Here is a 25,714-nt window from a genome sequence, read left to right on the forward strand (position 1 = left end):
TGAGCTGAGCTTCCTCTTCCATGTACTCATCCCTGACTTTGGATTATCACTATTATCACCTAATTTACTCTATTTGGCAGAAAGAAGGGAACTTTCCTTTTACTGTCCATTCACTATATCCGTTCTCACTTCCCCTCCCTTTCTCAACAGTGGCTTACCACACCTTGTTCCCATGGCAATGTGGAGCTCAGGCAATCTTAATATCTGATACCTGTTGGAGAGTGCATGAAAGTCCTGACTAACCGGTTCTGCCTGCTGAGACAAAAGATTGACTGATTTACAGAAATTTGGATAGGGAGAGGAGTGACAAATACCTGTTGTGCCATTAATTTCACACCAAAAACACTTTTAGAATGATTCATATGTCTATTGACACTGTAATTATACGTAAGAAATGTTCGTTAGAAATAGGAAAATGATGAGTAACCTACTCCAGCAAAGTCTGAAAGTATTTATTCTAGGCTATGTGCCCGAGGGACTTCTCAATTTGGTGTTCTCAACTGACTGAGAGTGTTTCATCAAACTACATACTCTGCATATTCTACGGAGCCCGTAGACCTATTCACGGATCTGCTTACTTGTTTTAGATGAAAAGCTATTGAAACCTGGAAATAGTCTGTCATGCTTCAACGGAAAATTCATGCAAGCTAAAATAAATATATTAGAGACACGGGAAGAATGGATCGGGCACAACGAAAGTCTTGTGTAGGCCTATTTGCTTTACAAGGCGTGTGAACATTGTAAATAGGATTAAAATATGTTATTTGTTTTTAATAACTTCCATGGCCTATTTGCTTTACAAGGCGTGTGACACATTGAAGGTAAATCGTTTTGATTAAAACATATGACTTATTTGTTTTTAATAACTTCCATGTTTGTTCGTGACAAGAATTGTCATAGGGTTTCTAACGGGAAAGTTAATTGTGATTTAACGACCATGGTAAAAAAAAGGCAATAAAAAGTAGAGTAAAATCAATCTGTGTCTGATGATTGAGACTCATTTGTGTTTCAATAGTATGAACAAGCAGTTTGAGAAACATTATTCAATGATCACGTTTCTGATTCTGAGGGAAAAAACACCACTCATAATTTCCTAGTGCGCAGGTGAACGAATATATTCGGTGCACATGTCTGCCAACTTTATTGGGTTTAGCCTGAGAAATATAGTATGCCTATTTATAAACACATCTATTTATCTACCTATTTTAGTGAGTTTGACATGGCGTGCTGGCAATGGTGCCGTCGGACCTGCGTTTGTTTCCTGGACAATGAAGAGAGGCAGACTATTGCTATTGACAAGGAGATTCAGAGGATTCTCCAAAAGCAGAAGAAGAGAGAACGCAAAGAAATCAAAGTTCTTTTACTCGGTTAGTATCTTCTGTCTTCCTTTCTATGGACTTGAAATCTATTATGTTTATTATATCCCACAGAACGGTCATTGCTCACCAGTATCATTGCTGTCGTCACAAAATGTGAAGTTTTTATTCCTTCACTCTTTGGTCTAAGAACGTATTATTGTTGAATAAGGACAGACAAAATTAACAGGAAGTTGAAGCCTTCTTTTCACCCATTTAAACCCATGATGAGAACAGCCAAATTAGGCATTTAACTACAAAAACAAACAAAACAAACAATGTTTTGAGAAAGAATGTATTATATTAGATAGCCTAGTGAGGACACCAGGAATGGGAGTACAAAATCCATTTAGTGGGTAGGAATACATGAGGTGTACACTTAGAACTAGATTTAATCAGATTAAGTGTTAACCTGTGATAGAAGACACCTGCATAGCTGATGTTTTCAGGAAGGTCACTCAGGTGAGTACTGACTTGTATCACACAAGTCAGTATTAGACAACCATCCATGTCTGAGGATGTCTGGAGATGACTTGGGAACCGGCCACAAGAGGCAACAGTGAGCAGTGTTACCTTCAAGTTGGCTTTGGTTTTGCTAGGGCGTAAATGTTGTATGTTCCAATTCAGCAATAGAAAGTTGTTTTAAACTATTTGAGTTTTAGGCCTATCCCCAACCTTAACCCTTACCTTAACCATTCTGAGTCAATGCCTAACCTTAAGAATTCTGAGTTAATGCCTAACCTTAAGAATTCTGAGTTAATGCCTAAACTTAAGAATTCGGAGTTAATGCCTAAACTTAAGAATTCGGAGTTAATGCCTAAATGTAACTTTGGAGCGATACAGAGAAGTAACCAAACACTTTGAAATTTGAAGTTTGGAACATCTTCGAAAATCTTACATTTGAGAAACATTCTTCTTACCAAACCACATGACCTTTGTTTTTGAGGTGTTCAGAACAATGTTAAGGGTAGGGAAAGCTTGTTGGACACTAAGAAAGCTTTGTTGTAGAGCATTTAACACAAAATCCGGGGAGGGACCAGCTGAGTATAAGACTGTGTCATCTGCATATAAATGGATGAGAGAGCATCCTACTGCCTGAGCTATGTTGTTGATGTAAATTGAAAAGAGTGTGGGGCCTAGGATCGAGCCTTGGGGTACTCCCTTGTTGACAGGCAGTGGCTGAGACAGCAGATCTTCTGACTTTATACATTGCACTCTTTTAGAGAGGTAGTTAGTAAACAAGGCCAAAGACCCCTCAGAGACACCAATACTCCTTAGCTGGCCCACAAGAATGGAATGGTCTACTGTATCAAAAGCTTTGACCATGTCAATAAAAATAGCACCACAGTATTGCTTAGAATCAAGGGCAGTAGTGACATCATTGAGGACCTTTAAGGTTGCAGTGACACATCCATAACCTGAGCGGAAACAGATTGCATACCCGAGAGAATACTATAGACATGAAGAAAGCCAGTCAGTTGTTTATTGACAAGTTTTTCCAACACTTTTGATAAACAGGGCAAAATAGAAATAGGCCTATAACAGTTAGGATCAGCTTGATCTCCCCTTTTAAATTAAGGATGAACCATGGCTGCCTTCCAGGCAATGGGAACCTCCACAGAAAGGAGAGATAGGCTTGGCGATGATAGGGGCAGCAACCTTAAAAAAGAAAGGGTCTAAACCATCTGACCCAGATGTTTTTTGGAGTCAAGTTTAAGGAGCTCCTTCAGCACCTCGGACTCAGTGACTGCCTGCAGGGAGAAACTTTGTAGCGGGGCAGGGGAAAAACTGTCATACTCGTCGCCAAACCCACTGGCTACAGGTTATCTACAAGTCTCTGCTAGGTAAAGCCCCGCCTTATCTCAGCTCACTGTTCACCATAGCAGCACCCACTCGTAGCACGCACTCCAGTAGGTATATCTCACTGGTCACCCCCAAAGCCAATTCCTCATTTGGTCGTCTTTACTTCCAGTTCTCTGCTGCCCATGACTGGAACAAATTGCAAAAATCTCTGAAGCTGGAGACTCGCATCTCCCTCACTAGCTTTAAGCACCAGTTGTCAGAGCAGCTTACAGATCACTGCACCTGTACATAGCCCATCTGTAAACAGCCCATCTACCTACCTACCTCATCCCCATACTGGTATTTATTTATTTTGCTCCTTTGCACCCCAGTATCTCTACCTGCACATTCATCTTCTGCCGATCTACCATTCCAGTGTTTAATTGCTATATTGTAATTACTTCGCCACCAAGGCCTATTTATTTCCTTATCTTACCTCATTTGCACTCACTGTATATAGACTTTTTGTTTTATTTTGTTCTATTGTATTATTGACTGTATGTTTTGTTTATTCCATGTGGAACTCTGTGTTGTTGTATGTGTCGAATTGCTACACTTTATCTTGGCCAGGTCGCAGTTGTAAATGAGAACTTGTTCTCAACTAGCCTACCTGGTTAAATAAAGGTGACATAAATACATTTTTAAAAAGTGGAAAAGAGGTAAAGCATCAGGAATAGTAGCATTAGAAGGGTAGGAGATGAGGAAATGTTGGACGGGCAAGGAGGCATGGCTGAGTCAAATAGGAATCCTGACTTAATAAAGTGGTGATTAAAGAGCTCAGCCATGTGCTTCTTGTCAGTAACAACCACATCATCAACAATAAAGGACATGGGCAGGTGTCTTCTTGGGGTTAGACCCACAAAGAGAGAACTGCTCCTTAAAGTAAATAACTTTGGCCTTCCGGATAGCCTGAGTGCACTTATTTCTCATTTGCCTGAACGATAGCCAGTTAGCCTGAGTTTGCGTGTGCCGAGCCTTTCGCCAAATGCAATTCTTGAGGTGGAGTAACTGCAAGATCACGGTCTAACCAGGGGCTGAACCTGTTTTTAATTATCATTTTCTTTATGGGGGCGTGTTTGTTAACAATACCACTGAATATATATATATATTTTTTAAAGGTCCAAGCGTCCTCGACAGAGGGAATCAAGCTAATTCTATACCATTTTACAGAGGCAAGTTTATGAAGGCAGGCTTGCTCATTAAAGTTTTTTAGCAAGCGTCTATGACAAATCAGAACAGGTCGTTTCACTGAGCAGCTATTTCGAACACAGGCTGTAAAACAGAGATCACTAAGGTCATTGCAGAAACCTATCAGGATTATTTGTGAGGATAACATAGGCTGCATGGGATTTCCATAGACATTCAAATCCGGGGGATTTCTCATAATGCGAATCGGCGTAGCCAATGGCAAATGTCCTCTTTAAATATAATAATGAATAGATATTCCCCAGCAAACCAGGAACATTCCCAGAACATTAGCTAAGATTCCTATTATATTCAAGTTATCTAACATTAAGATTATAACATCCCAAAAAACATTGGGAGAATTCAGAGAATGTTTTTGGTCAAATCTATTTATTTATCAAAAATGTTTTATATGAAATATCCTTGGAATGTTATTGTAACATTCACAAAAATGTTGTAACAACCACCACAGAACATTCCACAAATGGGAGATATTTTGTTGTTGTTGTATAAAACATCTGCCTGGTGTTGCAAGAACGTTCCTATAACACATTTAATCTGTTCATTAAATGTTCCCAGAATGTGTCATTAGGTTGTGGAAACAGTCTGGTGGGAACACTGGTAACATCACAAAAGATGTGTTACCAAAACGTTGAGAAACAGACGCCTCACAAGTCCTCAACTGGCAGCTTCATTAAATAGCACCCGCAAAACACCAGTCTCAACGTCAACAGTGAAGAGGCGACGCCGGGATGCTGGCCTTCTAGGCAGAGTTCCTCTGTTCAGTGTCTGTGTTCTTTTGCCCATCTTAATCTTTCATTTTTATTGGCCAGTCTGAGATATGGCTTTTTATTTGCAACTCTGCCTTGAAGGCCAGCATTCCGGAGTCGCCTCTTCACTGTTGACGTTGAGATGGTTGTTTTGCGGGTACTATTTAATGAAGCTGCCAGTTTTGCTGTTTTTTTAGTTTATTTTACCTTTATTTAACTAGTTCTGTGAAGGGAGTAGTACACAGCGTTGTACGAGATCTTCAGTTTCTTGGCAATTTCTCACATAGAATAGCCTTCATTTTTCAGAACAAGAATAGACTGACGAGTTTCAGAAGAACGTTATTTGTTTCTGGCCATTTTGAGCCTGTAATTGAACCCACAAATGCTGATGCTCCAGATACTCAACTAGTCTAAAGAAGGCCAGTTTTATTGCTTCTTTAATCAGAACATCAGTTTTCAGCTGTGCTAACATAATTGCAAAAGGGTTTTCTAAAGATCAATTAGCCTTTTGAGATGATAAACGTGGATTAGCTAACACAATGTGCTATTGGAACACAGGAGTGATGGATGCTGATAAAGGAGCCTCTGTACGCCTATGAAGATAATCCCTAAAAAAAATCTGCTGTTTCCAGCAGATGTTTCCAGCTACAATAGTCAATTACAACAATAGTCATTTACAACATTACCAATGTAATGATACATCTTATGTTATTTTAATGGGCAAAAAATGTGCTTTTCATTTAAAAACAAGGACATTTCTAAGTAGCCTTTGAACGGTAGTGCAATTAGTTTGTGGGAACAGTGTGGGTACATTAACATTTTGTGTTTAGGTTCCCAAAACACAAAATATGCTCAGTTGTGATGACATTCATACAATGTGTTATGTTACACAGGACATTGCCTTTAATGTTGTAAGAATGAAATAGGTCAGTTTTTAGGATGTTCATTGCATAGTTGTTTTAGGTTTAACATAATATTCCATTGATGTTCACACAATATTAATTTGACCTTGTATTGGATGTCCTCAGAACATTTAGAGAATGTCATATTTAAGTTTTACTTAATATTACCACAACATGAAAATCATCCCCATTATGTTTCTCTCCAAATGTAATGGCAATATGCATTTGAGGACTGTGTTGTAGGTGATATAGAGACACAATGCATTTTAATTTCATTCACAGGACATTTTAACAGCATTTAATCATACAAACACAACCAGGTTTTATGTTGATAATCTGCACATGTAGGGTTTGAACCTGCAATGTTTGGATCCTATGCCAGGTCTTTTATCCTTTCCACCACCAGGGAATCTCTCTTTCCTTCTATTTTGTCAGTATATACAGTACATTATGAAAGTATTCAGAGCCCTCGACTTTTTCCACAGTTACGGCCTTATTCGAAAATGTATTAAATATTTTTTTTCCTCGTCAATCTACACACAATACCCCATAATGACAAAGTAAAGCAGGTTTATAGAAATGTTTTTTTGTAAATAAACAAAGAAAAAACGGAAATTTCACGTATACACAAGTATTCAGACCCTTTACTCTGTACTTTGTTGAAGCACCTTTGGCAGCGATTACAGCCTCGAGCATGTTTTGGTATGATGCTACAAGCTTTGCACACCTGAATTTGGGGAGTTTCTTCCATTTTTCTCTGCAGATCCTCTCAAGCTCTGTCAGGTTAGATGGGGAGCGTTGCTGCACAGCTATTTTCAGGTCTCTCCAGAGATGTTCAATTGGTTTCAAGTCCGGGCTCTGGCTGGACCACTCAAGGGCATTCAGAGACATGTCCTGAAGTCAGTCCTATGTTGTCTTGGCTGTGAGCTTAGGGTCGTTGTCCTTTTGGAAGATGAACCTTCACCCTAGTCTGAGGTCCTGAGCGCTCTGGAGCAGGTTATCATCACGGATAACACTGTACTTTGCTCTGTTTATCTTTCCTTCAGCCTGACTAGTCTCACAGTCCTTGCTGTTGAAAAACATCTCTACAGCATAATGTTGCCACCACCATGCTTCACCGTAGGGATGGTGTCAAGTTTCCTCCAGAAGCGACGCTAGGCATTCAGGCCAAAGAGTGCAATCTTGGTTATAATCAGACCAGAGAATCGTGTTTCTCATGGTCTGAGAGTCCTTTAGGTGCCTTTTGGCAAACTCCAAGCGGGCTGTTGTGCCTTTTACTGAGGAATGTCTTCCGTATGGCCACTCTGTCATAAAGGCCTGATTGGTGGAGTGCTGCAGAGATGGTTGTCCTTCTGGAAGCTTCTCCCATCTCCACAGAGGAACTCTGGAGCTCTGTCAGAGTGTCCATCCGATTCTTGGTCACCCCCCCCCTTCCCCTCACCTCCGATTGCTCAGTTTGGCCGGGCGGCCAGCTCTTGGAAGAGTCTTAGTGGTTCCAAACTTCTTCCATTTAAGAATGATGGAGGACACTGTGTTTTGGGGACCTTCAATGCTGCAGAGATGTTTTGGAACCCTTCCCCAGATCTGTGCTGACACAATTCTGCCTCAGAGCTCTACTGACAATTCCTTCGATCACATGGCTCGGTTTTTGCTCTGACATGCACTGTCAACTGTGGGACCGTATATAGACAGGTGTGTGCCTTTCCAAACCATGTCCAATCAATTGAATTTATCACAGGTGGATTCCAATCAAATTGTAGAAGCATCTCAAGGATGATCAATGGAAACAGGATGCACCTGAGATCAATTTCGAGTCTCATAGCAAAGGGTCTGAATAATTATGTAAATACAGTATATGTTTTACATTTATAATACATTTGCTGGGGGAAAAAAGCTTTTGCTTCATCATTATGGGGTACTGTGTGTAGATTGATGAGAAGAAACATGTATTTAATCCACGTTAGAATAAATCTGTAACATAACAACATTTGGAAAAAGTCAACCGGTCTGAATACTTTCCGAATAGCAGTATGGTCAATCAGGAATTCCATGCTTCCTTTTTAGCCTTAGACAGAGTAACTAACCCAGGGAAATACTGGCAACAAAATCCTCTTTATATGCTGCGTACTTCTGGGCCCATATTTACAGGGTATCTTGTAAATTAGTACTAATCTAGGATCTCTTTTGCTATTTAGATCCTGGAAAATGAGACAAGAGGGACCATATCAAGCATTGCAATTTCAGTTTAATCCAATGTAATGTAAAACATATTATAGTTAAATACTCAAATAGTCAAATACAGTGGGTCAAAAAAGTATTTAGTCAGCCACCAATTGTGCAGGTTCTCCCACTTAAAAAGATGACAGAGGCCTGTAATTTTCATCATAGGTACACTTCAACTCTGACAGACAAAATTAGGGAAAAAAATCCAGAAAATCACATTGTAGGATTTTTTAATGAATTTATTTGCAAATTATGGTGGAAAATAAGTATTTGGTCAATAACAAAAGTTTATCTCAGTACTTTGTTATATACCCTTTGTTGGCAATGACCGAGGTCAAACTGTTTTCTATAAGTCTTCACAAGGTTTTCACACACTGTTGCTGGTATTTTGGCCCATTCCTCCATGCAGATCTCCTCTAGAGCAGTGATGTTTTGGGGCTGTTGCTGGGAAACACCGACGTTCAACTCCCTCCAAAGATTTTCTATGGGGTTGAGATCTGGAGACTGGCTAGGCCACTCCAGGACCTTGAAATACTTCTTACGAAGCCACTCCTTCGTTGCCCGGGCGGTGTGTTTGGGATCATTGTCATGCTGAAAGACCCAGCCACGTTTCATCTTCAATGCCCTTGCTGATGGAAGGAGGTTTTCACTCAAAATCTCACGATACATGGCCCCATTCATTCTTTCCTTTACACGGATCAGTCGTCCTGGTCCCTTTGCAGAAAAACAGCCCCAAAGCATGATGTTTCCACCCCCATGCTTCACAGTAGGTATTGTGTTCTTTGGATGCAACTCAGCATTCTTTGTCCTCCAAACACGACGAGTTGAGTTTTTACCAAAAAGTTCTATTTTGGTTTCATCTATATGACATTCTCCCAATCTTCTTCTGGATCATCCAAATGCTCTCTAGCAAACTTCAGACGGACCTGGACATGTACTGGCTTAAGCAGGGGGACACGTCTGGCACTGTGGCGTAGTGTGTTACTGATGGTAGGCTTTGTTACTTTGGTCCCAGCTCTCTGCAGGTCATTCACTAGGTCCCCCCGTGTGGTTCTGGGATATTTGCTCACCGTTCTTGTGATCATTTTGACCCCACGGGGTGAGATCTTGCGTGGAGCCCCAGATCGAGGGAGATTATCAGTGGTCTTGTATGTCTTCCATTTCCTAATAATTGCTCCCACAGTTGATTTCTTCAAACCAAGCTGCTTACCTATTGCAAATTCAGTCTTCCCAGCCTGGTGCAGGTCTACAATTTTGTTTCTGGTGTCCTTTGACAGCTCTTTGGTCTTGGCCATAGTGGAGTTTGGAGTGTGACTGTTTGAGGTTGTGGACAGGTGTCTTTTATACTGATAACAAGTTAAAACAGGTGCCATTCATACAGGTAACGAGTGGAGGACAGAGGAGCCTCTTAAAGAAGAAGTTACAGGTCTGTGAGAGCCAGAAATCTTGCCTGTTTGTTATTGACCAAATACTTATTTTCCACCATAATTTGCAAATAAATTCATTAAAAATCCTACAATGTGATTTTCTGGATTTTCTTTTCTCATTTTGTCTGTCATAGTTGAAGTGTACCTATGATGAAAATTACAGGCCTCTCTCATCTTTTTAAGTGGGAGAACTTGCACAATTGGTGGCTGACTAAATACTTTTTTTGCCCTATAGGATAGAATCCTGTTGGAGTCCAATAGGAGTGGTTCCAAAAGTTGAAATCATTTTTCTATTGGAATCTATTTGGATCTTTGTATTGGAATACTATATGATCCTATAGGATTAACATGTTTTTTTCTCCTATTGGATTTCTATTAATTTTGTAGCTGTACACTACCGGTTAAAGGTTTTAGAACACCTACTCATTCAAGGGTTTTTCTTTATTTTTTACTATTTTCTACATTGTAGAATAATAGTGAAGACATCAATACTATGAAAAAAAAGTGTTAAACAAACAGATTCATCAACTAGCCACCCTTCGCCTTGATGACAGCTTTGCGCACTCTTGGCATTCTCTCAACCAGCTTCATGAGATAGTCCCCTGGAATGCATTTCAATTAACAGGTGTGCCTTTTTAAAAGTTAATTTGTAGAATGTCTTTCCTTCTTAATGCGTTTGAGCCAATCAGTTGTGTTGTGATAAGGGGGTATACAAAAGATAGCCATATTTGGTGGAAGACCAAGTTCACATTATGGCAAGAACAGCTCAAATAAGCAAAGAGAAATGACAGTCCATCATTACTTTAAGACATGAAGGTCAGTCAATACAGAACATTTCAATAACTTTGGCATTTTCTTCAAGTGCAGTTGCAAAAACCATCAAGCACTATGATGAAACTGGCTCTCATGATGTCCGCCACAGGAATGGAAGACCCAGAGTTACTTCTGCTGCAGAGGATAAATTCATTAGAGTTACCAGCCTCAGAAATTGCAGCCCAAATAAATGCTTTACGGAGGTCAAGTAAGAGACACATCTCAACATCAACTGTTCAGAGGAGACTGTTTGAATCAGGCCTTCATGGTCGAATTGCTGCAAAGAAAACCACTACTAAATGACACCAATAATAACAAGAAACTTGCTTGGACCAAGAAACACGAGCATTGGACATGTCCTTTGGTCTGCAGTCCAAATTTGAGATTTTTGGTTCCAACCGCCTTGTCTTTGCCGGTGTGTCGGTGTGGGTGAACGGATGATCTTCGCATGTGTATTTCCCACCGTAAAGGATGGAGGTGGAGGTGTGATTGTGTGGGGGTGCTTTGCTGGTGACACTGTCTGTGATTTATTTAGAATTCAAGGCACACTTAACCAGCACGGCTACCACAGCATTCTGCAGAGATACGCCATCCCTTCTGGTTTAGGCTTAGTAGGACAATCATTTGTTTTTCTCCAGGACAATAACCCAACACCCACCTACAGGCTGTGTAAGGGCTATTTTACCAAGGAGGTTGATGGAATGCTTCATCAGATGACCTGGCCTCCATAATCCCCCGACCTCAACCAAATTGAGATGGTTTGGGATGAGTCGGACCACAGAGTGAAGCAAAAGCAGCCAACAAGTGCTCAGCATATGTGGGAACTCCTTCAAGACTGTTGGAAAAGCATTCCAGGTGAAGCTGGTTGAGAGAATGCCAAGAGTGTGCAAAGCTGTCATCAAGGCAAAGGGTGGCTATTTGAAGAGTCTCAAATATAAAATATATTTTTATTTGTTTAACACATTTTTGGTTACTACATGATTCCATATGTGTTACTTCATAGTTTTTTCCATATGTGTTATTTCATAGTAAAGATAAAGAAAAACCCTTGAATGAGTGTAGTGGCAAATAGATTCAAACATGACACGACCAATAACTTTTTGAATTCAATGATAAACTTTTAATACACCCCCGTATCAGAAGCCGGAGAGCCCCACGGGACTCACGGGACCCACGAGACCCACATCTTTTTCCAGAGCCCTGGCTCCAGTATTTATCCACATATTACATATGAGCCCATCCCACATGCAAAATGAGTTTACATTCCAATCCATGCATCCTGCTTGTTCATCTCAATAACGCCCATACCTGCTTTCCGTCAGATTATAAATGATGACAAGACCCTTGCTGTTCCTGCACTTAGCTAAATGCATTCTTTTGTTTGTGTATCATCTAAGATCAGCAGACTATGTGTCTCCTCAGTTTCTAGCATTTACATTACATTTAAGTCATTTAGCAGACGCTCTTATCCAGAGCGACTTACAAATTGGTGCATTCACCTTATGACATCCAGTGGAACAGCCACTTTACAATAGTGCATCTAAATCTTTTAAGGGGGGGGGATTACTTTATCCTATCCTAGGTATTCCTTAAAGAGGTGGGGTTTCAGGTGTCTCTGGAAGGTGGTGATTGACTCCGCTGTCCTGGCGTCGTGAGGGAGTTTGTTCCACCATTGGGGGGCCAGAGCAGCGAACAGTTTTGACTGGGCTGAGCGGGAACTGTACTTCCTCAGTGGTAGGGAGGCGAGCGGGCCAGAGGTGGATGAACACAGTGCCCTTGTTTGGGTGTAGGGCCTGATCAGAGCCTGGAGGTACTGAAGTGCCGTTCCCCTCACAGCTCCGTAGGCAAGCACCATGGTCTTGTAGCAGATGCGAGCTTCAACTGGAAGCCAGTGGAGAGAGCGAAGGAGCGGGGTGACGTGAGAGAACTTGGGAAGGTTGAACACCAGACGGGCTGCGGCGTTCTGGATGAGTTGTAGGGGTTTAATGGCACAGGCAGGGAGCCCAGCCAACAGCGAGTTGCAGTAATCCAGACGGGAGATGACAAGTGCCTGGATTAGGACCTGCGCCGCTTCCTGTGTGAGGCAGGATCGTACTCTGCGGATGTTGTAGAGCATGAACCTACAGGAACGGGCCACCGCCTTGATGTTAGTTGAGAACGACAGGGTGTTGTCCAGGATCACGCCAAGGTTCTTAGCGCTCTGGGAGGAGGACACAATGGAGTTGTCAACCGTGATGGCGAGATCATGGAACGGGCAGTCCTTCCCCGGGAGGAAGAGCATCTCCGTCTTGCCGAGGTTCAGCTTGAGGTGGTGATCCGTCATCCACACTGATATGTCTGCCAGACATGCAGAGATGCGATTCGCCACCTGGTCATCAGAAGGGGGAAAGGAGAAGATTAATTGTGTGTCGTCTGCATAGCAATGATAGGAGAGACCATGTGAGGTTATGACAGAGCCAAGTGACTTGGTGTATAGCGAGAATAGGAGAGGGCCTAGAACAGAGCCCTGGGGGACACCAGTGGTGAGAGCGCGTGGTGAGGAGACAGATTCTCGCCACGCCACCTGGTAGGAGCGACCTGTCAGGTAGGACGCAATCCAAGCGTGGGCCGCGCCGGAGGTGCCCAACTCGGAGAGGGTGGAGAGGAGGATCTGATGGTTCACAGTATCGAAGGCAGCCGATAGGTCTAGAAGGATGCGAGCAGAGGAGAGAGAGTTAGCTTGTCCAGCTATACTAAAAATAGTTTACATTCCTCTATTTTACAACCCTATGCTTTGGCTCTGTAATTAACTCTGTGTCCCTCTGCATGTGTGTCTTTTATCTCTCTTAGCTTTAGGGTGCCTAGCTGCCCTGTGATTGATGTCTGTAATCCATCAGTTGGTCATTTGGCTGACCCCGTCCTTAGGCAACTTCTTTGATCCTTGTATGTCCAGCTAGTCTTAAGCGTCTATGTGTCTGCATTTTTAGTGTCCCCTATGAGAATGCATTTTACCAGAACAAGGAATGAACCCATAATTGTACCTTTTCTCTTTTGTTCTCAAATCATGTATATAATTCCACCACATGACCTCCCTCTGGTGCTTTAATAAGCACCAAAAAACTTAACGGAACATAATATCAACAGTTGATTAACAAAAATCAAGCTTCCTAATTAACTTAGACCAAACATCTCTAGTATTTCATAAGAGTAAAAGATCTAGTTAGAAACAAACAATAAAAGAACTACAGTACACTTTGTTGAAGCATAAGCACATAGCCTTGCCTAAGACTATCTCAGTTATGTGAAAAAGAAAAAACAATTCAAAATCAAATTGACACAACATCATTCTAAATTTACGCTATCAACATGATCCTCCCTCTCAGACACCTCTCCAACAAACATGATATCAACCTCTGTTAAAAGATTAAGGACATGGTCCATAGACACTTATAATCAGTATATCCCACTGTTTACCTTCATGTTTTTAAATTTAACCTAATATTCAGAAGGCAAAACTAACTTTTAATTAAAAGAAAACCCAGATATATTCATCGATATACCTATAAAAACATTCAACAAAACATACTACAACACAAGGCCGTAAACAAAAGTAGATACATTAAAAACCTTACATAGCACCTGTCGTACTTACTACGGAAGTGACCCTTTTTGTGGATACGTATCAGTTGACTGTCCTATGACTTTGGAATGTCAGCATATACATGTAAACCATCCTTATGAAAACCCTGGCAAGTGTAACCACCTCCAGAGACCACTCCATACAGGCAGTTTGGATTACCAAAAGGGCAGTCAAGGGGTCCACCAACCACATTGCATAACTGTCCATTCCCATCAGTATAGTGGCCTGGCCTACCCGGCACAGGATTAACTATCACCAGTGTCAGCTCTACTTACAAACATCTGTTTAACCGTTGTCTGGATCACAAGTGATTTCACCCAGGGTAAAACACAACAAAATACAATACCCAGAGCCAATAACCCCCTCCCAGCATAAAGGTCATCCTAGCAAACATAGCTCCCCATTTCCCCAATGCTAAGTCCAACCAATTCCAAACATGAGAGTCCACCCCAGCATTTTCCTTAACCTCTTCTCTTAACCCTTTAAGTTTAGCCATGGCGATTGCAAAGGATCCATTAGGCGCAGTGTCATTGGGAATAAAGGTGCAACAATCATCCCCGAACATAACAAACTCCACCCTTCTCTGCCAAAAGCCAATTGAAAGCCTATCTATTTTGCCAAGACATTTTACTGGTAGCCTGTACCTGTTCCCTCAACGCCATTAGAGCCGAGTCAGTATAGTTAATGAATCTCTGTTGGTTATAGTATATATAATTAATCCACTCTAAGTTCTTATTTGGTGTTATACACAAAAATATTGCTTCAAATCCAGATTTAATTTCATCTCTTGCCTTGAACTCCCAAGGCACCCCTCTAGGCTGTCCAATTGCATCAAAGTATACCTCAGTGTCTTTCTCATACGCCCTCTTAACTCTAGAGTTAACATCATGGGGTGATTTAATAATGGTTACCTGTTGAATTGCTCTAACTAAGGTACAAAGACCCAATCCATCCATCTGGCAGTACATTCAACAGTTTGTTTTTACCACACAACCCTTTTCTATTCGCTATCAACCCCTGTAGTCTCTAGTACCCAAATAGTATCACATTCTACAGTGGTGTTACCTACATCAATACCTTCAATGTTATGGCTGTAAAAACATTCATATATTCCTTTAATCACTGTGTTTCCATCTAACAAAGGTCCATTTAATTCAGTTCAAATGTTATAGACAGCACAATCCTTGTCTCCCAACCCAGTCACATTCAACATGGTACTTCCTCTAGTACTCCCATGGGCAATCCTACATTCTATGTCACACAAAGGAATAGAATACTTTCTGTTGGTACAATGATCATTTTTCCAATTTGCACAGTCTTTAAATGATGCTGGTTCAGGAACTATTATAAGATCCGACAAAGGTGACTTACTACACAATATACAATTGTCCATTCTGTGCCTGTTTGCTGTATACTCAGCCCATCTGTACCATTCGTTTTTCACCTCTTCTTCCTGTGTGGTGTCATTGAACGATTCTGAGTCTGATACATCTATATCTGTCATTTTGGCAATGTTCTTCTCATGAGATAGATCATTTGAGTTTGAAAAAGAATTCCAAATCTCATTAAAGAATCCTTTTGGCTCTGATGTGTCAGGTGTCTTCGTGATTGCCGCGATCTGCTTGGTAAGAGCAGTTGGTGTCATCTCAGTGGTAGTTGCTGTGGTCGTTACAGCAGCCTCCAACATTGTTGTCACCACCCTGGTCGTCACCAGCCACCCCTGTCCAGGTGCTGGCACAGGACCCAATTCAACATATTCATATTCGTTCAATTTCAAATTCTTCACCTTCTGCTGGTGTTATCTTGTTCATGATAAACTCCCTGTTATGCTGGTGAATGAGGACCCAAAAGCGATTTAACAAAAACAGAGTCTTTATTCCAGTATATGACAAAAGTAAATAATCCTGGAAAAATCAAGAAGAAAACAAAACAGGAAAAAACTTAAATCCACTCGTAGTAACGAGGACAGACTGGAGACTCGACCATTGACTGCAGGTTGCTTCGGGAAGGCACCGACCGTAGCAGACTAAGACACCTGCTCACACGCAGCATCTGAAGGAGACAAAACACGACAGGGCGAGACAAGGACACAGCACAGCGAACATCATACAAGGATCCGACAAGGACAGAAGCGGAAAACAAGGGGAGAAATAGGGCTCTAATCAGAGGGCAAAATAGGGGACAGGTGTGAAAAGAGTAAATGAGTGAGTTAGGAGAATGAGGAACAGCTGGGAGCAGGAACGGAACGATAGAGAGAAGAGAGAGAGGGAGGGGGAGAGAGAGGGATAGAAAAAGGGAACGAACCTAATAAGACCAGCAGGGGGAAACGAACAGAAGGGAAAGCACAAGGACAAGACAATATATGACAAAACATGACAGTACCCCCCCACTCACCGAGCGCCTCCTGGCGCACTCGAGGAGGAATCCTGGCGGCAACGGAGGAAATCATCAATCAGCGAACGGTCCAGCACGTCCCGAGATGGAACCCAACTCCTCTCCTCAGGACCGTAACCCTCCCAATCCACTAAGTACTGGTGACCACGTCCCCGAGAACGCATGTCCATGATCCTACGTACCTTGTAAATAGGTGCGCCCTCGACAAGGACGGGGGGGGGGGGGGAAGACGAACGGGGGCGCGAAGAAAGGGCTTGACACAGGAGACATGGAAGACAGGATGGACGCGACGAAGATGTCGCGGAAGAAGCAGTCGCACAGCGACAGGATTGACGACCTAGGAGACACGGAACGGACCAATGAACCGCGGAGTCAACTTACGAGAAGCTGTCGTAAGGGGAAGGTTACGAGTGGAAAGCCACACTCTCTGGCCGCGACAATACCTAGGACTCTTAATCCTACGTTTATTGGCGGCTCTCACAGTCTGCGCCCTGTAACGGCAAAGTGCAGACCTCACCCTCCTCCAGGTGCGCTCACAAAGTTGGACAAATGCCTGAGCGGAGGGAACGCTGGACTCGGCGAGCTGGGACGAGAACAGAGGAGGCTGGTAACCCAGACTACTCTGAAACGGAGATAGCAGACGAAGGAAGCGAGTTGTGAGCGTATTCTGCCCAGGGGAGCTGTTCTGCCCAAGACGCAGGGTTTCTAAAAGAAAGGCTGCGTAATATGCGACCAATCGTCTGATTGGCCCTTTCTGCTTGACCGTTAGACTGGGGATGAAAACCGGAAGAGAGACTGACGGAAGCACCAATCAAACGACAGAACTCCCTCCAAAACTGTGATGTGAATTGCGGACCTCTGTCTGAAACGGCGTCTAACGGGAGGCCATGAATTCTGAACACATTCTCAATGATGATTTCTGCCGTCTCCTTAGCGGAAGGAAGCTTAGCGAGGGGAATGAAATGTGCCGCCTTAGAGAACCTATCGACAACCGTAAGAATCACAGTCTTCCCCGCAGACGAAGGCAGACCGGTAATGAAATCTAAGGCGATGTGAGACCATGGTCGAGAAGGAATGGGAAGCGGTCTGAGACGACCGGCAGGAGGAGAGTTACCTGACTTAGTCTGCGCGCAGTCCGAACAAGCAGCCACGAAACGGCGCGTGTCACGCTCCTGAGTAGGCCACCAAAACCGCTGGCGAATAGAAGCAAGTGTACCTCGAACGCCGGGATGGCCAGCTAACTTGGCAGAGTGAGCCCACTGAAGAACAGCCAGACGAGTAGAAACAGGAACAAAAAGAAGGTTACTAGGACAAGCGCGCGGCGACGCAGTGTGAGTGAGTGCTTGCTTAACCTGTCTCTCAATTCCCCAGACAGTCAACCCGACAACACGCCCATAAGGAAGAATCCCCTCGGGATCGGTAGAAGCCACAGAAGAACTAAAGAGACGGGATAAGGCATCAGGCTTGGTGTTCTTATTACCCGGGCGATAAGAAATCACAAACTCGAAACGAGTGAAAAACAACGCCCAACGAGCTTGACGTGCATTAAGTCGTTTGGCAGAACGGATGTACTCAAGGTTCTTATGGTCAGTCCAAACGACAAAAGGAACGGTCGCCCCCTCCAACCACTGTCGCCATTCGCCTAGGGCTAAGCGGATGGCGAGCAGTTCGCGGTTACCCACATCATAGTTGCGTTCCGATGGCGACAGGCGATGAGAAAAATAAGCGCAAGGATGGACCTTATCGTCAGACTGGAAGCTCTGGGATAGAATGGCTCCCACGCCCACCTCTGAAGCGTCAACCTCGACAATGAATTGTTTAGTGACGTCAGGAGTAACGAGGATAGGAGCGGACGTAAAACGCTTCTTGAGGAGATCAAAAGCTCCCTGGGCGGAACCGGACCACTTAAAGCACGTCTTGACAGAAGTAAGAGCTGTGAGAGGGGCAGCAACTTGACCGAAATTACGAATGAAACGCCGATAGAAATGAGCGAAACCTAGAAAGCGCTGCAACTCGACACGTGACCTTGGAACGGGCCAATCACTGACAGCCTGGACCTTAGCGGGATCCATCTGAATGCCTTCAGCGGAAATAACAGAACCGAGAAATGTGACAGAGGAGACATGAAAGACGCACTTCTCAGCCTTCACGTAGAGACAATTCTCTAAAAGGCGTTGGAGTACACGTCGAACGTGCTGAACATGAATCTCGAGTGACGGTGAAAAAATCAGGATATTGTCAAGGTAGACAAAAACAAAGATGTTCAGCATGTCTCTCAGTACATCATTAACTAATGCCTGAAAAACAGCTGGAGCATTAGCGAGACCAAACGGCAGAACCCGGTACTCAAAATGCCCTAACTGAGTGTTAAACGCCGTTTTCCACTCGTCCCCCTCTCTGATGCGCACGAGATGGTAAGCATTACGAAGGTCCAACTTAGTAAAGAACCTGGCTCCATGCAGAATCTCGAAGGCTGACGACATAAGGGGAAGCGGATAACGATTCTTAACCGTTATGTCATTCAGCCCTCGATAATCCACGCAGGGGCGCAGAGTACCGTCCTTCTTCTTAACAAAAAAAACCCCCGCTCCGGCAGGAGAGGAAGAAGGCACTACGGTGCCGGCGTCAAGAGAAACAGACAAATAATCCTCGAGAGCCTTACGTTCGGGAGCCGACAGAGAGTATAGTCTACCCCGAGGGGGAGTGGTCCCCGGAAGGAGATCAATACTACAATCATACGACCGGTGAGGAGGAAGGGAGTTGGCTCTGGACCGACTGAAGACCGTGCGCAGATCATGATATTCCTCCGGCACTCCTGTCAAATCACCAGGTTCCTCCTGAGAAGAGGGGACAGAAGAAACAGGAGGGATAGCAGACATTAAACACTTCACATGACAAGAAACGTTCCAGGATAGGATAGAATTACTAGACCAATTAATAGAAGGATTATGACATAATAGCCAGGGATGACCCAAAACAACAGGTGTAAAAGGTGAACGAAAAATCAAAAAGGAAATGGTCTCACTGTGGTTACCAGATACTGTGAGGGTTAAAGGTAGTGTCTCATATCTGATACTGGGGAGAAGACTACCATCTAAGGCGAACATGGGCGTGGGCTTCCCTAACTGTCTGAGAGGAATGTCATGTTTCCGAGCCCATGCTTCGTCCATAAAACAACCCTCAGCCCCAGAGTCTATCAAGGCACTGCATGAAGCAGCCGAACCGGTCCAGCGTAGATGGACCGACATGGTAGTACAGGATCTTGATGGAGAGACCTGAGTAGTAGCGCTCACCAGTAGCCCTCCGCTTACTGATGAGCTCTGGCTTTTACTGGACATGAATTGACAAAATGTCCAGCAGAACCGCAATAGAGGCAAAGGCGGTTGGTGATCCTCTGTTCCCTCTCCTTCGTCGAGATGCGAATACCTCCCAGCTGCATGGGCTCAGTCTCTGAGCCGGAGGGAGGAGATGGTTGCGATGCGGAGAGCGGGAACACCGTTAACGCGAGCTCTCTTCCACGAGCTCGGTGACGAAGATCTACCCGTCGTTCTATGCGGATGGCGAGTGCAATCAAAGAGTCCACACTGGAAGGAACCTCCCGGGAGAGAATCTCATCCTTAACCTCAGCGTGGAGTCCCTCCAGAAAACAAGCGAGCAGCGCCGGCTCGTTCCAGTCACTAGAGGCAGCAAGAGTGCGAAACTCTATAGAGTAATCCGTTATGGATCGATCACCTTGACATAGGGAAGCCAAGGCCCTAGAAGCCTCCCTACCAAAAACTGAACGATCAAAAACCCGTATCATCTCCTCTTTAAAGTTCAGATAATTGTTAGAACACTCAGCCCTTGCCTCCCAGATAGCTGTGCCCCACTCTCGAGCCCGACCAGTAAGGAGTGAAATGACGTAAGCAATCCGAGCTCTCTCTCTTGAGTATGTGTTGGGTTGGAGAGAGAACACAATATCACACTGGGTGAGAAAGGAACGGCACTCAGTGGGCTGCCCAGAATAACATGGTGGGTTATTAACCCTAGGTTCCGGAGACTCGGAAGACCAGGAAGTAGCTGGTGGCACGAGACGAAGACTCTGAAACTGTCCTGAGAGGTCGGAAACCTGAGCGGCCAGGGTCTCAACGGCATGACGAGCAGCAGACAATTCCTGCTCGTGTCTGCCGAGCATAGCTCCCTGGATCTCGACGGCAGTGTTACGAGAATCCGTAGTCGCTGGGTCCATTCTTGGTCGGATCCTTCTGTTATGCTGGTGAATGAGGACCCAAAAGGACCCAAAAGAGTCTTTATTCCAGTATATGACAAAAGTAAATAATCCTGGAAAAATCAAGAAGAAAACAAAACAGGAAAAAACTTAAATCCACTCGTAGTAACGAGGACAGACTGGAGACTCGACCATTGACTGCAGGTTGCTTCGGGAAGGCACCGACCGTAGCAGACTAAGACACCTGCTCACACGCAGCATCTGAAGGAGACAAAACACGACAGGGCGAGACAAGGACACAGCACAGCGAACATCATACAAGCATCCGACAAGGACAGAAGCGGAAAACAAGGGGAGAAATAGGGCTCTAATCAGAGGGCAAAATAGGGGACAGGTGTGAAAAGAGTAAATGAGTGAGTTAGGAGAATGAGGAACAGCTGGGAGCAGGAACGGAACGATAGAGAGAAGAGAGAGAGGGAGGGGGAGAGAGAGGGATGGAAAAAGGGAACGAACCTAATAAGACCAGCAGGGGGAAACGAACAGAAGGGAAAGCACAAGGACAAGACAATATATGACAAAACACGACACTCCCAGCCTTCCACACATTTGGTTAGTGTCAGGTCACATCCTTTGAGGTCCCAAACAGCTTCTCCCTTTGTTATATGATGCGTCCATCCACAGAGTGGCTCCTCCGGTACAGATTTCTTCTTCCATACAGAAACTGTCCTCGGTTCCCCTGGTTCTGTTAGAAGTTGTGGCGGAACATGAAACTTAAACCTATCAACAGGTCCTGTCTTTTTACCTCGTTCGACAGATTCCTCTCTTCTCTTCCTGCTTTTATCATTTATCTTGATTGTGAGTGCGTGCATCATCTTCATATTGTCCTCAGTTGCTCTTACTCTGTCCTTGTCACTGTTCTTTCGTGGTCCTAATTCCAATGGTTCATTATGGAGATCAGGTAAGAGCTGAAAAGTCAATTGTGGGGAAATCCCCATTTCTTTCATCTTGCAGGATTTCTCCTTCTGCTCTTGGTTGGTGCTCCTCCTCTACTTTCTTCGCCCTGTTGTTCCTCCCTCAGGCCGAACCTGGCTTCCATCTGGGAAGGCATCCATTTCAGGGAAGAGATGTTCCCATTCTTTAGGTGATACCTCAGGGTCCCACTGTAGAGGGCTTCTGTCAAGAAGGTCTACCCCAACAGGTATATATATCATCAGGAGTAGCAGACATGTTACCCCCTGATGCTTCTTCTGAATGTGTTAGCTGATGCACTCGTTGTATCTGGTCTGCCATTTTCTTGATTCCTCCCCGGCGCTTTGATCGATTCCACTGCTCCTGCTCCCTCTGGGCTCCTCTCTGGTGAATCAGCATCCTCTGTGTCCTCATCTTTGTATGGTTGTGTCCTTCCGTCCGTCGGGACTCGGGTACAGTGGTTTAGATGATACCACGCCTTGCTTCTTTTCACTTGGACGGCCGTGATTGTGGCTGCTGCCACCTCGTAAGGGTCCTTCTCTCCTCGGCTGATCCCACTTCCTCCGGAACACTCGAACGTAGACTGGATCTCCTGGTACCACTGAGAGAGGTCCTTCTGGTCCCCTTGGATCATCTGATGTGGAATCTCTCGTCCTGGTTCAGGTTTCTGCCTTCTTTCTGTGGGGCATTCATACTTAAAGACTTATGGCCTCTGTTCTATGATTACACCATACATTCTCTTACTTCCATCACTCATCACACAAACTGACATTCCAGCTGAAGCTGGAGAACCCTTCTCCATCTAGTTTCCTAAACAAAAGACTTAGAAAACAAAAGACACAACATAACAGTATTGACAATGTTATGTGTTATGCATGACTGTATTTATATACTGAAATCTAAGACCATGACAATGTGTTTCTGCTGGACTCTACAAAAATGGAGGCCCTAATTAGCTTCCTCATGCTTTTATCCAGTCTTCCCCTTTTGGCCACAGGTTCTGAGAGGTGTTCCCAAATCATGTAATTTTTTACTTATTTCCCAATTTGCTCTATATCAACTGATAAAGCCTATGCATAACCTTAATCAACATTATTTCTTCTTGAAGTAATTCAACACTGAGTACAACTACCATCTATCCTTATTCACATGATACATTATCAAATAAAACCAATAACCCCCAAACTCAACCCAGTATGTCTACAGTGGAATCTAGTTTCTCTCTCTCTCTCTTTTGTTTTGTTTCACGTCCTCTGTCATGGTGTTTTCAAGCTCACCCCTTATTCAGCTGGACCTTACTTCTTGTGAAACTTATGCACCCATCAAAGAGAGACATGACGATCTTTACCACTGCAGGTGCTGTAAGAAGTATATCCCCAGCCCGGTGTATCTTGATGTACACTCAGTCTCCAGAATTCAGCCCATGCCCTTCCATCTGGCCTCTTTCCCTGGGAACATACATACTGACACATGGGTTATTTCCTGACAACAGACTTTCTTAAATAACAGCCCTATGTAAACATTCTATTATGTAAACATTCTGTCTCAAATACCTGGCCTCTTGTCACTAAAATATTCATAATGACATCCAAATAATGGTCCCTACAGCAACTGCTGTAGGAATATCATGTAATCAGTCAAGTGTCTTCCAGTTGAAAGAATACCCAATCCTAACAAAACTAAGTCCTAAGCTTCTTCAAAATGCCACTACTTATTACTTTTACCATAATCTAGGTATGTGTAATGCTCTATCTATTTTTAGAATTTTCCCTATATCTTTACAAGACCAACTGTCAATTATCTTGTCTATCAATACACATTGTTTCTAGAAGTAACACCCCCCTTTGTTACCATAACACATAAGTCACTACTCCTAATTTTCTCCCATAGTTTGATACATACTTAAACATTCTCAAATCATTTTTAGTCAATTTATATCAGTCTCCCCTCAGACTCTTATTTTCCTCAAAACAAAAAATAAATTTAAAAATAGTAAAGTAAATGATAATAACTGCATATTTGCAATAAATTACCACTATTTGTAATATCTTCTTCATCCTTGGGTGTTATCACACAACAGACTATATTTTTTATTCAATTACTTATGTCATTCCAATGTATCCCTACAATTACAATGAGATTGTAAAATAAAAGAAACAAAAACCTTTAATCTAATATTCTGCAAGTTCTGTCAACCAACCTGTCTCAGGATTAGTTTCCAGAGTTTTCCCATATTCAAAACATAACTAAATGTTGTTTACTTTAACTCAAATTTGACCTACTCAATTTAGTTCATGATCCCTTTAATAATTAACATTATACTAAAAACTTTTAGTATCAGTAACATCTATTTTATCATGCACCTTTTTGCCTCTGTTTTTCTGTCATGAGTGGCCTGATACTATAAGGTCATTACCTCAATCCCCTTTAGTCTTCTCCCAGACACATATCATTCCAGATACAATTCACAGATCATCAGACACAGTTGTCCTTCACTAATTCAGCCAGTAGGGTGGAGTAAAGTTCCACACACACTTGTTGTGATGATCGTCACATTCCATGATAACTCCCTTATTCTACTGGCAATCTCTCAGATGAGCTACAGATTATGTAGTTATCAACATAACCCTTGCAGAGAATCCTACCCCAATTAACTAGTTGACATAACTGTTATCCCTTGTTAACATATTTTTCCATTTTATATTGTATATGCAGAATGAACAAAGCACACTTTGTATTTACCCAATGACCATAAACCTAGGGAACTGATATTTTCTCCTATAACCCCATGTTAAATAAAAAATAAACTTATTTAAATAACTAGTCAATTCAAGATTACAACTCTTCATCCTTTTCCCAAGGATATAATGGCATTTCAAAGTAATGGTACACTTTGAATAGAGACTAGTATTGCTCAATCATTTTATAATTAAATCCCACCTGTTCCAACAATTTCTAGTGAAGTTGATCAGTCTTCACGGGAAATTCTTAGTTCAGGGCATACTCTCTTTTCTTTAGAAACATCTTAACCACACTTTCAAAAGCACTTCCATCCCTCTGCATACTCAGTCTAAAACTGAATTGAAAGAACCATTGAAAATGTAACCCCTTTTCTTCTGGAAAAGAAATGTACATGTCGTTAACATTTACCATGCCACCTTCTAAATCAGCAAGCTGCTAAGAAATCCCCTCACTTTTCCCATGCATGCAATAAAAGCTCCAGCCATGCACAGAACATACAATTCCTCCCTGCTCGACCATCTGTATGGTCCTACCCATACACTACAATTTGCTCTTCTTTCAACCACCTTCACCACGTTCTGCAATCCTTCATATATGTTTATTCTCCGTATTTTAACAACAACTTCCTCCACGCATTCAATCGCCATTGAAACCACCATTTTAATACAAAACAACTCCAAGTGGGGCTATTTGCAAATTACATCGATACCTTACTAGAAGTTAGGTAAAACGTAATCTAGTACGTATTTTATCACATATAAACTGTACTCTCTATGAACCACTTTTTGATCAATCAGAGACTATACACAGCTTGGAGAAAACTCCATTCATTTTAACCTTAGAACGATCAGCCGCTGTTCTTTTGAAAAGGGTGCTCCCACATTCCAGTGTCATCTTACACTAATTTTCTATAGCTTTGTAAAGCACTCACACTATTTACAAGGGCAAGCAGAATCATATCTGTCCCCCATCGTAATGTATTTCTGATGATGGAATGTTAAGTTAAGCTTCGTGTTATGGTTTTATGTGATTGTTCCAATTCATTATTTTATTTATCCTGTTTACCGGGTAATGTTGCCCTACATTATACGGTCTGCTCCTTCATATCCAAATTGAATTGGAAGAATTAACGTTCGCGTCTTTCAGCGTCTCTACGGCTCCACTACATTTCGCTATCTCTATATTCCAGGGAGAAACAGTCCGTTTATTTCCATGCCACTATTTATTTTCCCTAAACACTCCTATCGCATTATACACTTTATTTAC

General features: G+C 42.9%; 1 protein-coding gene across 1 annotated transcript in view; it reads left to right on the plus strand.

The window, feature by feature from the left end:
- The first annotated feature begins 302 nt into the window (after positions 1–302).
- Positions 303–25,714, plus strand: part of LOC124037691 (guanine nucleotide-binding protein subunit alpha-11-like) — a 51,512-nt gene continuing 26,100 nt past the window's right edge. The window contains exons 1-3 of the mRNA XM_046352657.1: positions 303–727; positions 804–821; positions 1,210–1,367. Of these exons, the coding sequence (XP_046208613.1) occupies positions 1,220–1,367 (148 nt within the window). The 5' untranslated portion in view covers positions 303–727; positions 804–821; positions 1,210–1,219. The remainder of the gene's footprint in view (positions 728–803; positions 822–1,209; positions 1,368–25,714) is intronic.

Source organism: Oncorhynchus gorbuscha, linkage group LG06 (genome assembly GCF_021184085.1).
Source record: "Oncorhynchus gorbuscha isolate QuinsamMale2020 ecotype Even-year linkage group LG06, OgorEven_v1.0, whole genome shotgun sequence".
NCBI lineage: Eukaryota > Metazoa > Chordata > Actinopteri > Salmoniformes > Salmonidae > Oncorhynchus > Oncorhynchus gorbuscha.